The sequence below is a fragment of the Tachyglossus aculeatus genome, chromosome 22 (assembly GCF_015852505.1).
Source record: "Tachyglossus aculeatus isolate mTacAcu1 chromosome 22, mTacAcu1.pri, whole genome shotgun sequence".
Lineage (NCBI taxonomy): Eukaryota > Metazoa > Chordata > Mammalia > Monotremata > Tachyglossidae > Tachyglossus > Tachyglossus aculeatus.
In genome coordinates this window covers 1,973,245-1,988,374 of record NC_052087.1, presented here as the reverse complement: position 1 = coordinate 1,988,374, position 15,130 = coordinate 1,973,245, and the positions used below count along the sequence as shown (strand labels likewise).

The window sequence follows — 15,130 nt, the reverse complement described above, 5'->3', positions numbered from 1 at the left end:
CATGACCTCTGACTCCAAAGCCCGGGCTCTTTCCACTGAGCCACACTTATTTCTACATATTTATCACTCTATTTTATTTGTACATACTTACTATATTTATTTTACTAATGATGTGTATATACCTATTTATTCTAAGAGCATTGAAGCCTGTCTATTTGTTTCGTTTTTTTGTCTGTCTCCCCCTTCTAGACTGTGAACCCGTTGTTGGGTAGGGACCGTCTCTACATGTTGCCGATTTGTATTTCCCAAGGGCTTAATACGGTGCTTTGCACACAGTAAGTGCTCAATAAATACGATTGAGTGAATGAATGAATGAATCAGCCTCTCTGCACCTTGGTTTCCTCATCTGTGAAATGGGGATAAACATCTGTCCTTTTATGGGCAGGGAACGGGCCTGATAATTCTATTGTTTTATACTCTCCCGTATGCTTACTGTAGCGGTCTGCACATAGAAAGCGCTCAGTAAATACCACTGAATTCATTCATTCATTCATTCAATCGTATTTATTGAGCACTCACTGTGTGCAGAGCACTGTACTAAGCGCTTGGGAAGTCCAAGTTGGCAACATATAGAGACGGTCCCTACCCGACAACGGGGTCTAGAAGGGATAGGAGGAAGAACTGAATTATTGATTGACTCTCCCAATTAGACTGTGAGCTCTTCGTCGGGCAGGGACTGAGCCGGATGTGTTTGCACTGTGTCTACCTCAGCTTTTGGATGTGGGAAGCACCCAGTAACATCACTATTGATATCACTAAAGAAGCAGTGTGGCCCAGTGGAAAGAGCCCGGGCTTTGGAGTCGGAGGTCATGGGTTCAAATCCCAGCTCCGCCAATTGTCAGCTGGGTGACTTTGGGCAAGTCACTTCGCTTCTCCATGCCTCAGTTCCCTCATCTGTAAAATGGGGATGAAGACTGTGAGCCCCACGCGGGACAACCTGATCACCTCGCATCCTCCCCAACGCTTAGAACAGTGTTTTGCACATAGTAAGCGCTGACCAAATACCATCATTGTTATTATTAAACCAGGGCGTCAGATGGAGGCGGGTACCCACCTTGAACTCCCCCATCAGGCAATCTGCTCGTAGAGAATGGGAATCGTACACCTAGAAGAGAAATCCAGAATGACGACGGGCTTTGGTGGCATTCCCAAGCGCTTAGTACAGTGCTCTGCACATGGTAAGTGCTCAATAAATACGATTGATGATGATGATCCACTATATAGCAGCACAAGGCAGGGCGGAGCCCCCTCTGCGGCCTTCCTTACCCTAATGCTTATCGTCTCATCCAGCAACTCTGAAGGGGCCATGTGGACATTGTAGAAGAATAACTGTGGAAAGAGAAAGAGGGAAACACCGGTTCAGAATGGGCATTCCCAGCAATCCCTGGATTTAGCTCTCTGGGCTCCAGTCAGCGATTCAATCAATCAAAGAAGCAATCAGTGGTATCTAGTGAGGCTTACTGAGTGCAGAGTTCATTTAGTAGTATTTATTGAGCGCTTACTGGGTGCAGAGCACTGTACTAAGAGCTTGGGAAGTACAAGTTGGCAACATATAGAGACGGTCCCTACCTAACAGTGGGCTCACAGTCTAGAAGGTAATAATAATAATAACAACAATGATGGTATTTGCTAAGCGCTTACTATGTGCCAAGCACTGTTCTAAGCGCTAGGGTAATCAGGTTGTCCCACGTGGGGCTCACAGGCTTCATCCCCAGTTTGCGGATGAAGTAACTGAGGCACAGAGAAGTTAAGTGACTTGCCCAAAGTCGCACAGCTGACAAGTGGCAGAGGCAGGATTAGAACCCACAGCCTCTGACTCTGAAGCCCGTGCTCTTTGGATGCTGCTTCTCCGTACTAAGCACTTGGGAGAATACAACAGAGTTGGTATACATGTTCCCTGCCCACCAGAAGCTTACAGTCTACTGGGGCAGACAGGTGTGACTATAAGTCAATTAATTTCAAAGATGAAGGTAAGTGCGGGCAGAGGCAGGAATACCGGCTCTACCCGTTCAAATGTGAGTAGGTTTGCCCCAGTGGACTGAATCCTCCGGATATAGAGAGTTTTCAGAGAGAGATGAGATCTGTTTGCTGGTCGCCTCCATTTCCTCTCTTCCAATTCTCTCTCTTACTCCCACCCATTTGATTTCCGTCCCCTCCACTCTTTAGAAACTGCCCACGAATGACCTCCTTCTTGCCAAATCCAATGGCCCCTACTCCATCCTAATCCTCTTCAACCTCTCAGCTGCCTTCGACACTTCTTTGAAACACTATCCAACCTTGGCTTCACTGACATGGCTTTCTCCCGGTTCTCCTACTTCTCTGGCTGCTCCTTCTCAGTCTCTTTCAAGGCTTCTCCCCCCTAACTGTGGGAGTCCCTCTGGGTCCCCTTCTATTCTCCGGCTAAATCCACTCCCTTGGAGAACTCGTGCACTCCTACAGTTTCAACAGTCATCTCTACATCAGTCGGTCACTGAAACCTGCCGGTCTCAGCTTCACAACATCGCCAAGATCCGCCCTTTCCTCTTCGTACAAACCGCTACTCCGTAGTACAGTCACTCATCCTATCCCGACTGGATGACTGCATCGGCCTCCTCTCTGATCTCCCAACCTCCTGCCTCTCCCCGCTTCAGTCTATACTTCACTCTGCTGCTCGATTATCTTTCTACAGAAACGTTCTGGGCATGTAACCCCATTCCTCGGAAATCTCCAGTGGTTGCCTATCAACCTCCGTATGAAGCAAAAACCCTTCACGCTTGGCTTCAAAGCTCTCCATCACCTCGCCCCCTCTTACCTCACCTCCCTTCTCTCCTACATCTCAGCCCACATTCCGCTCCTCTGGTGCTAACCTTCTCACTGTGCTTCGTTCTCACCTGTCCCTCCGTTTACCCCTGGCCCACGTCCTGCCTCTGGCCTGGAATGCCCTCCCTCCTCAAATCCATCAAACTAGCACATTTCCACCTTTCAAAGCCCTACTGAAAGCTCCTCTCCTCCAGGAGGCCTTCCAGGACTAAGCCCCTCCTTTCCTCTGCTCCCCCTCCCTATCACTCCCTCTGCTCTACCCCCCTGCCCACCCCACAGCACTTGTGTGTGAATATATAAATATATATACATGTACATATTTATAATTCTATTTATTTCTCTTCTGCATCACATATACATTTGGATTTGTACCCTTTAAGCACTGGAGTGTGCTTCTAGACTGTGCTTCTAGACCGTGAGCCCACTGTTGGGTAGGGACCATCTCTATACGTTGCCAATTTGTACTTCCCACGCGCTTAGTACAGTGCTCTGCACACAGTAAGCGCTCAATAAATACAATTGAAAGGATGGATAGTCCCCCACCTTCGACACTGGGTAGGGGCTGTCTCTTTATGTTGCCAATTTGTACCTCTCACGCGCTTAGTACAGTGCTCTGCACACAATAAGAGCTCAATAAATATGACTGAGTGAATGAATGGACAGTCCCCCGCCTTCAACACCACAGCACATATATATATAGTCATAATTTATTTCAGTGTCTGTCTCCTCCTATAGCCTGTGAACTCCCTGTGAGCAGGGAGCGTGTCTACCAGCTCTACCGCATTCTCCCAAGCATGTAGTACAGTGTTCTGCACACAGTAGATGCTCAATAAATGCCAGTGATTGGTCGATTCATTGATTGACCCGAGTCCGTCAGGAGCCCGGGGCCCACTGGCTTTGTTTGCCCGGGTGCTGACGGACACCCAAAGCCCCCTGCTTTCCCCTCCTGGCTGCCCGCTCACCTCGTCGAAGAAAGGACTGTTCCCTCTCTTGATCCGCGTCCGGTGGGTCTGGCCGCAGACATGGACCTTCACCACCGGTTTGATGTTGTTGCCCGTCAGCTGGCGGCCCTCGATCACCCGGACTCGGATCTAGAAGGAAGGGAGGCGGAGCGAGAGGGTGTGGATCGCCGGAGACGGGCCCCTTCTGTGGCCCACCAGAATGAACCCACTCAGGTGCCCGCCCTGCTAGGCTGGGGCCACTGAGAAGGCGACTGACCCCTCCGGCGTGAAGCAGCCCACAGCCATGGCCCATTCCCATGCCTCTGGGAGCGGGCTTCAGGACAGCCCCCGGATGACTACCTGGAAGTCTTGTGGTTTGCTGGAGAGAGTCCGGCGAGTCTTCCTCCCCTTTGTAATCCGCCGGGCCAGCTGGGCCCCCGCCACATTTTTCACCGGGCCCCGGGGGGCAATGCCCGCTGCGGGGCCATCCACCCCATCTTCCTCTTCTCCATCTTCCTCTTCTCCATCTTCCTCTGCGGAGGGGAAGCCCCATAGTTCAGGACAGAAATGCCCAGCTTGGGATGGCCCGCCGGCCAGCTCAGCCCTTCTGCTGGTTGCCGGGTCTGCAGCTGCGGTTGAGTGGCCCTGGGCAGCCCTCGATGTGGGCTTGATGACCCTCGGCCCTGTGAAAAATGTTCCTCTGGGGGTTTCAGCTCCCTCAGTAGAGGGGTAGCTCAGGCCAGGGGGTTCTGAGTCTTCACTCCCGGCCCGCTCTGGAGCTCTGGACGAGGGCAGAGGAGTCGGCACACGCTACCGTCAATCGGTACTGTTTATCAAGCACCTACGGTGCGCAGGCACTTGAGAGCGTACACTAGAGTCAGTAGGTATGATCTCTGCCCTCAAGGAGCTGACAGTCTGGAAGAAGAGTGGGATGCTAGAGGGCACAGCCTGGCAGAAAGGAAATGGGAGGCCTGGTTGAGGCAGGGGTGGGCGTGCTGTGCGGCCATAGGCCCGTGGCCGGGGGGCACTGACTCTCCTCAGAGGGTAGTCCCTTTTTCAGCTGGACTAAGAGGATGAAAGCAGGAGTAGAGGCAGATGGGGGGCGAGGAGGGGGGAGAGGGTTCTTTGGGGAAAGGCGTTTCCCCTGAACCCATTTCACTGGAGAGGCACTTCCCCCCTGCTGAGTGCCCAGTGATACCCTCCATTATTTGGAACAGTAACACACCACACAGCTTATGTCCGGGCCTCCTGCCCGCCCTCAGTGGAGCCAGCACAGTGAATCAGGAGTTGGGGGAAGAGAGAGGAGGGAATCGTGGGGAGCCTTGGTTGGGTTCAGACTTCCAAGCGAAGGGCATTTCCTCTCATGGCCAAGGAAGAGGAATGCACATTGGTTCCAAGCCAGGCTTTCCTAGCCATCTTGGCCCTCTGCCTTGGTCCTCAGCACACGTTCCCAGAGAGCTCTGCTGCCGGCCTGCTGGTCTGTCGACCCTGCTGGTCTGTCGACCCTGCTGGCCCCTGGGCTGGAAGGAAGGGCCCTCCCAGTCTCCCAGTCTGCTCCCAGGGTGGGCAGCTACATGGTTTCCATCACAGGCTGCACCCATAGATGACGCGTGTGACATGACGGTATCTCACCTGCCAAAGCTTCTATGGTTCCGGGGCCCAAAATCAAAAAGGGGGCTGGTCCTTGAATCCTCCCTCCCTCCCTCTATCCTTTTCCCCTCCCTTGCCTCCCTCCCTCCGCCCCTTCCCTCCCTCTTTCCTTCCCTCCTTCCCTCCCCTCAATCTGCTTTATCTGATCGTCACGTCCTTCCCGTGAGCTGCCTCAGACCAAACCTGGCTCACCCTCCAGGCCTCGGGCTTCGGGCCCTCCTGGGTCACTGGGGTCGACTGCTGCCGTTGGGGGTTCGTAGCCCACCACCAGGTCGATGGTTGCCTGAGGAGGAAACAGTTGGCCCTCTGGATCCACCTCCCTTGGGTGGGGACTCGGGACCCAAACTTGGGGCAGGGTAGCGGCCGGGCCGACGAGCGCTTGATGACCCTTCCAGGCAAAGTTCTGAGCTAAGGAGAGTAGCTCTGGAGCTTAGGATTCAGCAACAGACTGAACATGGGAGGTAGAATGCGGAGGGGGTCATAGCGAGCTTCTGGGATGGAGGGAGGGCAACGTCGTCCACTGGGATGGGACGGGTCGGAGGGGGGAACCGGCCTGATGGGAAGATGAAGAATCCAGCTCTTGCCATGTTGAGTTTAAGGACATCGAAGCAGAGAGATCCTGGGGCTGGGGTAGTGTGATATCGTAAGGCGAGTGAGAGGTGGGGATTGGAGGGGTAGATTTGGGAGTTAGCCACGCACATGATGGATGATCTCCCTGTGAAGGCAGAGTACACTGAGCAGGAACAATCACTTTGGAGGACCGGATAGGAGTCGCCCTCCAGGACACCCGAACTCACGGTTCAGAATGGACTGTCCAAAACCCTCAACTCCCCCCCCCTCCTTTTCTAATTTGTCCTCCAGTGTCCCAGCATGGACCACTGGTCCACAGATCCACCTAAACCTCTTCAGAACCTGCTGGCGTTTATGATTTTGGTGGTATTGCTGTTATTTCCTGAGGGAATGGATTCCTTGTGCTGGCGGTGGGTTGGAGGGTCGGGAGAGGGGAGTTCCTACTGTTAGTTTTGGACTAGCCTCCCTCCAGCTCCAGTGGTGTCCCTCACCTAGTGGCTGTAGGATTTGGGCTCTTGTTCACCCCCATCCTTTCAATGTAGACCTCAATCCTGTCCCCTCTCATTTGTAGGGTTTCCCGGGATAGCCCAAGATTCCCCCAAGGGACAACTCGGCCGAAGCGCTTCTCCTTCTGTGACCATCTCATATGCCACTCTTCCCTGCCCTTCTCTGGCTCCATCTTCTCTTCCCTAAACTGTGGCGGGCCACCAGAAGAGCGTTCCGGCGGCGGTTAACTCCGGATTATTCTGAGCCAGAAATCTGCTCTGTTTAGTGTTCTGACCCTGCTTGGCAACGCCAGCCCTCTTTTGGGAGTTGGGGGATGTAGGTGAGTCACTGGTGGGTTTGGAAGGGAGATGCTAGGGGTGGTGGAAGAAGGAGGAACGGAGACGTCAGGTTACCTGGAAGAGGCTGAGGGAAAGAGGCGGGAGAGGATTTGGGCGAGGAAGAAGAGGACAAGGAGGAAGAGGGCACCTGGGGGGCGGGGGACGAGCTCTCGGTCTCTGCATTTCCCTTGTGTTGTGGTTGTTTTTGCTGCCATGGCTCCTGATTTGTAGGGTTTCCCGGGAGAGCCCAAGATTCCCCCGAGGAACAATCCTTACCCCGGTGTCCTGGCCCCGGTCCCCTAGCAGGGGGGTCAGCCTGAATGGAAGGGATCGACTCTGGCCTCCCACCAGTTCCTTCAGGGGCACCGTCGCGCTCCCAATCAACCTGCCAATAGAATTTATTTGTAAGCATTTATTCTATTTATTTTATTTTGTTAATATGTTTAGTTCTCTGCCTCCCCCTTTTCTAGACTGTGAGCCCACTGTTGGGTAGGGACCGTCTCTATATGTTGCCAACTTGTACTTCCCAAGTGCTTAGTACAGTGCTCTGCACATAGTAAGCTCTCAATAAATACGATTGAATGAATGAATGAATTAATTAATGAATGAATGAAAAGAATCCAGCATCCAATCCCGGGGGGCCACCCATCTCCAGGTCAGTTGTCTTCCAGCACGGCTCAGCTCCAAGGCCCCACGCTGCTCAATAAGCAACGTGGCTTAGTGGAAAGAGCCCGAACTTGGGAGTCAGAGGTTGTGGGTTCTAATCCCGGCTCCGCCACTTCTCAGCTGGGGGCAATTTACTTAACTTCACTGTGCCTCAGTGACCTCATCTGTAAAATGGGGATGAAGACCGTGAGCTTCACGTGGGACAACCTGATGACCTTGTATCTCCCCCAGCGTTTAGAACAGTGCTATGCACATAGTAAGCGCTTAACAAATGCCATTATTATTATTATTTTTAGGACCATATTGTACATACTGTACATATTTACTATTCTATTTATTTTATTTTGTTAATATATTTTGTTTTGTTGCCTGTCTCTCCCTTCTAGACTGTGAGCCCGTTGTTGGATAGGGACCGTCTCTATATGCTGTCAACTTGTACTTCCCAAGCGCTTAGTACAGTGCTCTGCACACAGTAAGTGCTCAATAAATACGATAGAATGAATGAATTATTATTATTATTATTATTATCATTATTATTATTATTATTACAAGCACCCCCACGCGGATACCCAACCCATCCTTCCAGGTCCAAGGGGAATTGGGTAATGATAACTCTAACTGGAGGAGACCTAGGTTTAATCCTTCAGATTTTTTTTTATAGTATTTGCTAAGCATTTATTATGTGTCAGGCACTATACTAAGCCCTGGGTAGATACAAACTAGCCAGGCTTGTCCCACATGGGGCTCATAGTCCTAATCCCCATTTTACAGATGGGGTAACTGAGGCACAGAGAAATAAAGTGACCTCCCCAAGGTCACCCAGGAGATAAGCATGTGGCCTAGTGGATAGAGCCCGGGTTTGGGAGTTAGAGGGCGTGGGTTCTAATCCCGACTCCGCCATTTGTCTGCTGTGTGGCCTTGGGCAAGTCACTTAACTTCTCTGTGCCTCAGTTACCCCATCTGTAAAGTGGGAATTAAGACTGTAAGCCCAGTGTAGGACAACCTGATTAACTTGTATCTACCCCAGTGTTTAGAACAGTGCTTGGCACATAGTAAGTGCTTAACAAACACCATTCTTCTTCTTCTTCTTCTCCTTCTCCTTCTCCTCCTTCTCCTTCTCCTTCTCCTTCTCCTCCTTCTCCTTCTCCTCCTTCTCCTTCTCCTCCTCCTCCTCCTCCTCCCCTCCTCCTCCTCCTCCTCCCCCTCCCCTCCTCCTCCTCCTCCTCCCCTCCTTCTCCTCCTCCTCCTCCTCCTCCTCCTCCTCCTTCTCCTTCTCCTTCTCCTTCTCCTTCTTCTTCTTCTTCTTCCTCTTCTTCTTCTTCTTCTTCTTCTTCTTCTTCTTCTTCTTCTTCTTCTTCTTCTTCTTCTTCTTCTTCTTCTTCTTCTTCTTCTTCTTCTTCTTCTTCTTCTTCTTCTTCTTCTTCTTCTTCTTCTTCTTCTTCTCCTTCTTCTCTTCTCCTCTCCTTCTCCTCCTAATCCTCCTCCTCCCAAGTCCTTCTGACACTCAGGCCCATGCTCTGCTACTAAACCATGCCGTTCTCCCTACTACTAAGATGGTGAAACCCCCGTGGGATATGGACTGTGTCTGATTGATTAACTTACATTTTACCCAGAACTTAAGAATGCTTGATCACATAGTAAGTGCTTAACAAATACCATTAATTAGTAATAATGGCATTTGTTAAGCACTTACTATATTCCAGGCATTGGGCTAAGCGCTGGGGCAGATACAAGCAAACCGGGTTGGTCACAGTCCCTGTCCCGCATGGGACTCACAGTCTTAATTTCCATCCATTTTACAGATGAGGTAACCGAGGCTCAGAGAAGTGAAGTGACTTGCCCAAGGTCACACAGCAGACACGTGGCGGAGCCAGAATTAGAACCCATGACTTTCTGACTCCCAGGTTCGGGCTCTAAAATAATAATAATGACAATGATAATATTTGTTATGTGCTTACTATGTGCCAAGCACTGTTCTAAGTGCTAGGATAGATACGAGGTTATCATGTTGAGAAGCAGCATGGCTTAGTGGGAAGAACCCGGGCTTGGGAGTCAGAGGTCATGAATTCTAATCCAGACTTTGCCACCTTTCTGCTGTGTGACCTTGGGCACGTCACTTCACTTCTCTGTGCCTCAGTTCCCTCATCTGTAAAATGGGGATTAAGGCTGTGAGCCCCATGTGGGACAACCTGATTACCTTGTATCTACCCCCGCACTTAGAACAGTGCTTTGCACATAGTAAGTGCTTAACAAATATCATTATTATCATTATTTTTATGTTGTCCCCCTTGAGGCTCACAGTCTTGATCCCCATTTTACAGATGAGGTCATGGAGGCACAGAGAAGTTAAGTAGCTTGCCCAGGGTCACACAGCTGACAAGTGGCGGAGTCGAGATTTGAACCCACGACCTCTGACTCCCAAGCCCGGGCTCTTTCCACTAAGCCACGCTATACTCCAGAAGGCCCAAGGGATCCACCCCACCTGCCAAACTCATCCAGGCCTCTCCCGGCCCCCTGTGCCTCCCAACTCCCCCCCTCCGTTGGAAATCTTGGAGGATCCCAGGGGTCAAAGGGTGGAATAATGATGATGGCATTTGTTAAGCGCTTACTATGTGCAAAGCACTGTTCTAAGCGCTGGGGGGGGATACAAGGTGATCAATTTGTCCCACTTGGGGCTCACAGTCTTAATCCCCATTTTCCAGATGAGGGAACTGAGGCCCAGGGAAGTGAAGTGACTTGCTCAAGGTCACACAGCAGACATGTGGTGGAGCCGGGATTTGAACCCTTGACCTCTGACTCCAAAGCCCAGGCTCTTTCCACTGAGCCACGCTGCTTCTCCTAACCCATAAATACATAAATAGATAGATAAATAAATAGATAGATAACTAACTAAATAGATAGATAACTAAATAACTGAATAAATAAATAAATAGATAAATAAATAAATAAATAGATGGATAGATAGATAGATAGATATAGATAGATGGATAGATAGATAGATAGATAGATAGATAGATAGATAGATAGATAGATAAAGAATAGAATAATATTATACAGTGTACTATAGTCCGGAAAGGGAGGCAAGGACCTACCTGTTCTGTCCAATCGTCTCAAAGTCTTTCACGGTGACAACGAGGGTTGAGGAAGTAGTCAGGGGAACCCCTCGCAGGTCAAACTCCAAAACCTGGGCACAGGAAACACAGCGGTTATTAACCAAGGCTGGCTACTTCAGAAGATACGAGGGAAGGTAGGGGGGCCAACTGAGGCAAATATTGAGCCGGGGGGCGGCTGGCGTGCCAGACCTCAGGAGGTGCGACCCTGGAGACAATATTTTAACCAGGGCAGGCAGGGAACCACTCAAATGACAATAACCAGATTGATTCAAGTAAAACTCAGATAGCAAATACCAAACAAGAAACTCTTCATTATTGGCTTCAAAGTTCTCCATCACCTCGCCCCCTCCTCCCTCACCTCCCTTCTCTCCTTCTAAAGACCAGCCCACACACTCCGCTCCTCTACCGCCGCTAACCTCCTCACTGAGAAGGAAGAGAAGCAGTGTGGCTCGGTGGAAAGAGCCCGGCTTTGGAGTCGGAGGTCATGGGTTCAAATCCCGGCTCTGACGACTGTCAGCTGGGTGACTTTGGGCAAGTCACTTCACTTCTCTGGGCCTCAGTTCTCTCATCTGGACAATGGGGATGAAGACTGTGAGCCCCACGTGAGACAACCTGATCACTTTGTTATCCCCCCAGCACTTAGAACAGTGCTCTGCACATAGTAAGCACTTAACAAATACCATCATCATCATCATCATCAGTGTGTCTCATTCTCGCCTGTCCCACCTCATCCCCTGGCCTGGAATGCCCTCCCTCCTCAAATCCACCAAACTAGTAGACTTCCCCCCTTCAAAGCCCTACTGAAAGCTCACCTCCTCCAGGAGGCCTTCCCAGACCGAGCCCCTCCTTCTCCTCTGCTCCTCCCTTGCCCCGATTCGCTCCCTTCGCCCTTCCCCTTTCCCCGCCCCACAGCACTTGTGTATAGATGTACATATTTATAATTATAATTCTATTTATTTGTATTAATGAGGTGCATATTTCTAGAATTCTACTTATTTGTACTGATGCTACCGATGCCTGTTTACTTGTTTTGATGTCTCATCATCATCATCATCATCAATCGTATTTATTGAGCACTTACTATGTGCAGAGCACTGTACTAAGCGCTTGGGAAGTACAAATTGGCAACATATAGAGACAGTCCCTACCCAACAGTGGGCTCACAGTCTAAAAGGGGGAGACAGAGAACAAAACCAAACATATTAACAAAATAAAATAAATAGAATAGATATGTGCAAGTAAAATAAATTAATAAATAAATAGAGTAATAAATATGTACAAACATATATACATATATACAGGTATATACAGGTATATCTGTCTCCCCCCTTCTAGACTGTGAGCCCGTTGTGGTCAGGGATTGTCTCTGTTGCTGAATTGTACTTCCCAAGCACTTAGTCCAGTGCTCTGCACGCAGTAAGCGCTCAATAAATACGACTGAATGAATGAATGAATGAATGAATGAATGAATGAATGAATTCAAGAATGGGTAACAGGATACTTCCGCCTTTCTGGGAAAAGCCCTGACAAGAAGCAGAAACAGAGATGTAAGCAGAGACCAGATAGAGGCAGGGATGAAGAGTTGGCTGGGCATTGTTTGACTATCAGGCAACCAATAAGTATTTATTGAGAGTTTACTCTTAGCAGAGCACTTTCCCAAGTGTTTGGGAGAGGACATCAGATTTAGTAGACGTGACGTCTGTTCTTGAGGAGCTTACGGTCTACGGAGAGAGGCGTACACTAAAATCAATCCGCTGATGGTATTTATTGAGAATTTCCCATGTGCAGAGCACTGTACTAAGTGCTCAGGAGAGCACACTGCAACAGAGTTGGTAGACACGATCCCAGTCTTTGAGGAATTTACAGTCTAGTGAGGGAGGCATAGACTAGGATAAATTAAAGGTAGGAAAAGGAACAGAGATTAAAGATCTATACCTAAGTGCTTGGGGAGGGTGGGGGGAGAGGTGATAATAATAATCATAATTCTGGTATTTGTTAAAAGTGCTTACTATGTACCAAGCACTGTTCTAAGCACTGGAGAAGATGCAAGGTAATCAGGTTGTCCCACGCGGGGCTTGCAGTCTTAATCCCCATTTTACAGATGAGGTAACCGAGGCACAGGGAATCATCATTATCATCATCATCATCATGGTATTTGTTAAATGCTTACTATCAATCAATCAATCGTATTTATTGAGCGCTTACTGTGTGCAGAGCACTGTACTAAGCACTTGGGAAGTACAAGTTGGCAACATATAGAGACAGTCCCTACCCAACAGTGGGCTCACAGTCTACTATGTTCCAAGCACTGGGGTAGATTCAAGGTAATCAGGTTGGACACAGTCCCTGTTCATTCATTCATTCAATCGTATTTATTGAGTGCTTACTGTGTGCAGAGGACTGGACTAAGCGCTTGGGAAGTACAAGTTGGCAACATATACAGACGGTCCCTGTCTCACAAGCGCTCACAGTCTTAATCCCCAATTTATAGATGAGATAACTGAGGCCCAGAGAAGTTAAGTGGCTTGCCCAAGGTCACAGAGCAGACAAGCGGCGGACCCGGGATTAGAACCCATGTCCTCAGACTCCCAAGCCCGGGCTCTTTATCCTAAGCCATGCTGCTTCTCTCCTCTTGGTACAGTTCGAGCTCTGGGCTGTTTGAGGGGCTGTCTATGATCTCAGCCCCCTTCCACCTCCCTGTGAGCATCACACCCTCTCTCCAGCTAGGGAGAGAAGCAAGATCAGATTCACATCGGGGATTTGGGACGGGGATAACTTGGAGGGAGGGCAGAGATCGAGGCTTGCAGCGTCAGGAAAATGAGCAGAAGGGGGAAGAAAAGAGATAGGTCAAGGCGGGAAAGAGGAAGTAGGAGGATGGAGATAGAGAAACCAAACAAGGAGAACAAAATTCACCGGGAGCAGGTGGGAAGGGCCGGGATGGGGAATCCAGGGGCCGCCAGGAGAGCAGGGATCAGGGTACAGGAGGGGAAGGGGACTGGGAGAAAGGGAAGAGGGCCTTGGGGGGAGTGGATAAGGAGATTAAGGTGATTAAGCGCTTAGTACAGTGCTCTGCACACAGTAAGCGCTCAATAAATATGATTGATGATGAGAGGAGATGTCAGACGGTAGACTCAGGAGGGACCTACAGCTGGGCATGGAGAGGGGACTTGGCAGAGGAGCTGGAACAGACAGGAAGACAGTCATTCAGAGGCGCTTCTGAGTAAGGGGAGAGAGTAAGGGCCAGCATGGGTGGAGGATGAGAGAAGGGACAGGTTGGGGTGCTGAGCCCCCAAAATGAGCCTAGGTCCCCGCCGAGCGGACTGCAGCTGCCCCAGTTTTCCACCCCACAGTTACACTGGGCAGTCGTCGCCAGCCCTGGTCCGGCCTGACCACTGAGTGGAGACACAGGACGAATGATAATAATAATGATAATGGCATTTATTAAGCGCTTACTCTGTGCAAAGCACTGTTCTAAGCGCTGGGGAGGTTACAAGGTGATCAGGTGGTCCCACGGGGGCTCCCAGTCTTCATTCCCGTTTTCCAGATGAGGGAACTGAGGCCCAGAGAAGTGAAGTGACTTGCCCGAAGTCACACAGCTGACAAGTGGCGGAGCCGGGATTTGAACCCATGACCTCTGACTCCAAAGCCCGGGCTCTTTCCACCGAGCCACGCTGCTTCTCTGGCCAGTGGCGGGGTGGGATGAGTTGCCGATATAGCGGATGCCCAAATCTCTCTTGAGGTCCATTCTTTCCCACACACTGCCCCTCAGCCCGGTGGAATTGGATCAGGTCATGAGGACTGCAGGGGCTGTCGGGATATTCATTCATTCAGTCATATTTATTGAGCGCTTATCGTGTGCAGAGCACTGAACTAAACGCTTGGAAAGTACAATTCAGCAACAAAGAGAGACAGTCCCTACCCAACAACGGGCTCACAGTCTAGAAGAGGGAGGACAGACATCCAAACAGAAGCAGCGTGGCTCAGTGGGAAGAGCTCGGGCTTTGAAGTCAGAGGTCATGGGTTCAAATCCCGGCTCTGCCAATTGTCGCTGTGTGGCTTTGGGCAAGTCACTTCACTTCTCTGGGCCTCAGTTACTTCATCTGTAAAATGGGGATGAAGACTGTGAGCCCCCCGGGGGACAACCTGATCACCTTGTAACCTCCCCAGCGCTTAGAACAGTGCTTTGCACATAGTAATCAATCAATCAATCAATCGATCGTATTTATTGAGCGCTTACTATGTGCAGAGCACTGTACTAAGCGCTTGGGAAGTACAAATTGGCAACACATAGAGACAGTCCCTACCCAACAGTGGGCTCACAGTCTAAAAGGGGGAGACAGAGAACAGAACCAAACATACCAACAAAATAGAATAAATAGGATAGAAATGTACAAGTAAAATAAATAAACAAATAAATAAATAGAGTAATAAATATGTACAACCATATATACATATATACAGGTGCTGTGGGGAAGGGAAGGAGGTAAGATGGGAGGATGGAGAGGGGGACGAGGGGGAGAGGAGGGAAGGGGCTCAGTCTGGGAAGGCCTCCTGGAGGCGGTGAGCT

At 50.0% G+C, this 15,130-nt stretch overlaps 1 protein-coding gene across 2 annotated transcripts in view; it reads right to left on the bottom strand.

Moving 5' to 3' along the window:
- MYOF (myoferlin) overlaps nt 1-15,130 on the bottom strand; it is a 156,189-nt gene that overhangs the window by 95,722 nt on the left and 45,337 nt on the right. For both annotated transcript variants that reach the window (XM_038764076.1, XM_038764077.1), the window contains exons 3-9: nt 10,543-10,634; nt 7,061-7,169; nt 5,583-5,673; nt 4,101-4,273; nt 3,762-3,890; nt 1,267-1,329; nt 1,055-1,105 (exon numbers count right to left, since the gene is read on the bottom strand). In XM_038764076.1, the coding sequence (XP_038620004.1) occupies nt 1,055-1,105; nt 1,267-1,329; nt 3,762-3,890; nt 4,101-4,273; nt 5,583-5,673; nt 7,061-7,169; nt 10,543-10,634 (708 nt within the window). The remainder of the gene's footprint in view (nt 1-1,054; nt 1,106-1,266; nt 1,330-3,761; nt 3,891-4,100; nt 4,274-5,582; nt 5,674-7,060; nt 7,170-10,542; nt 10,635-15,130) is intronic.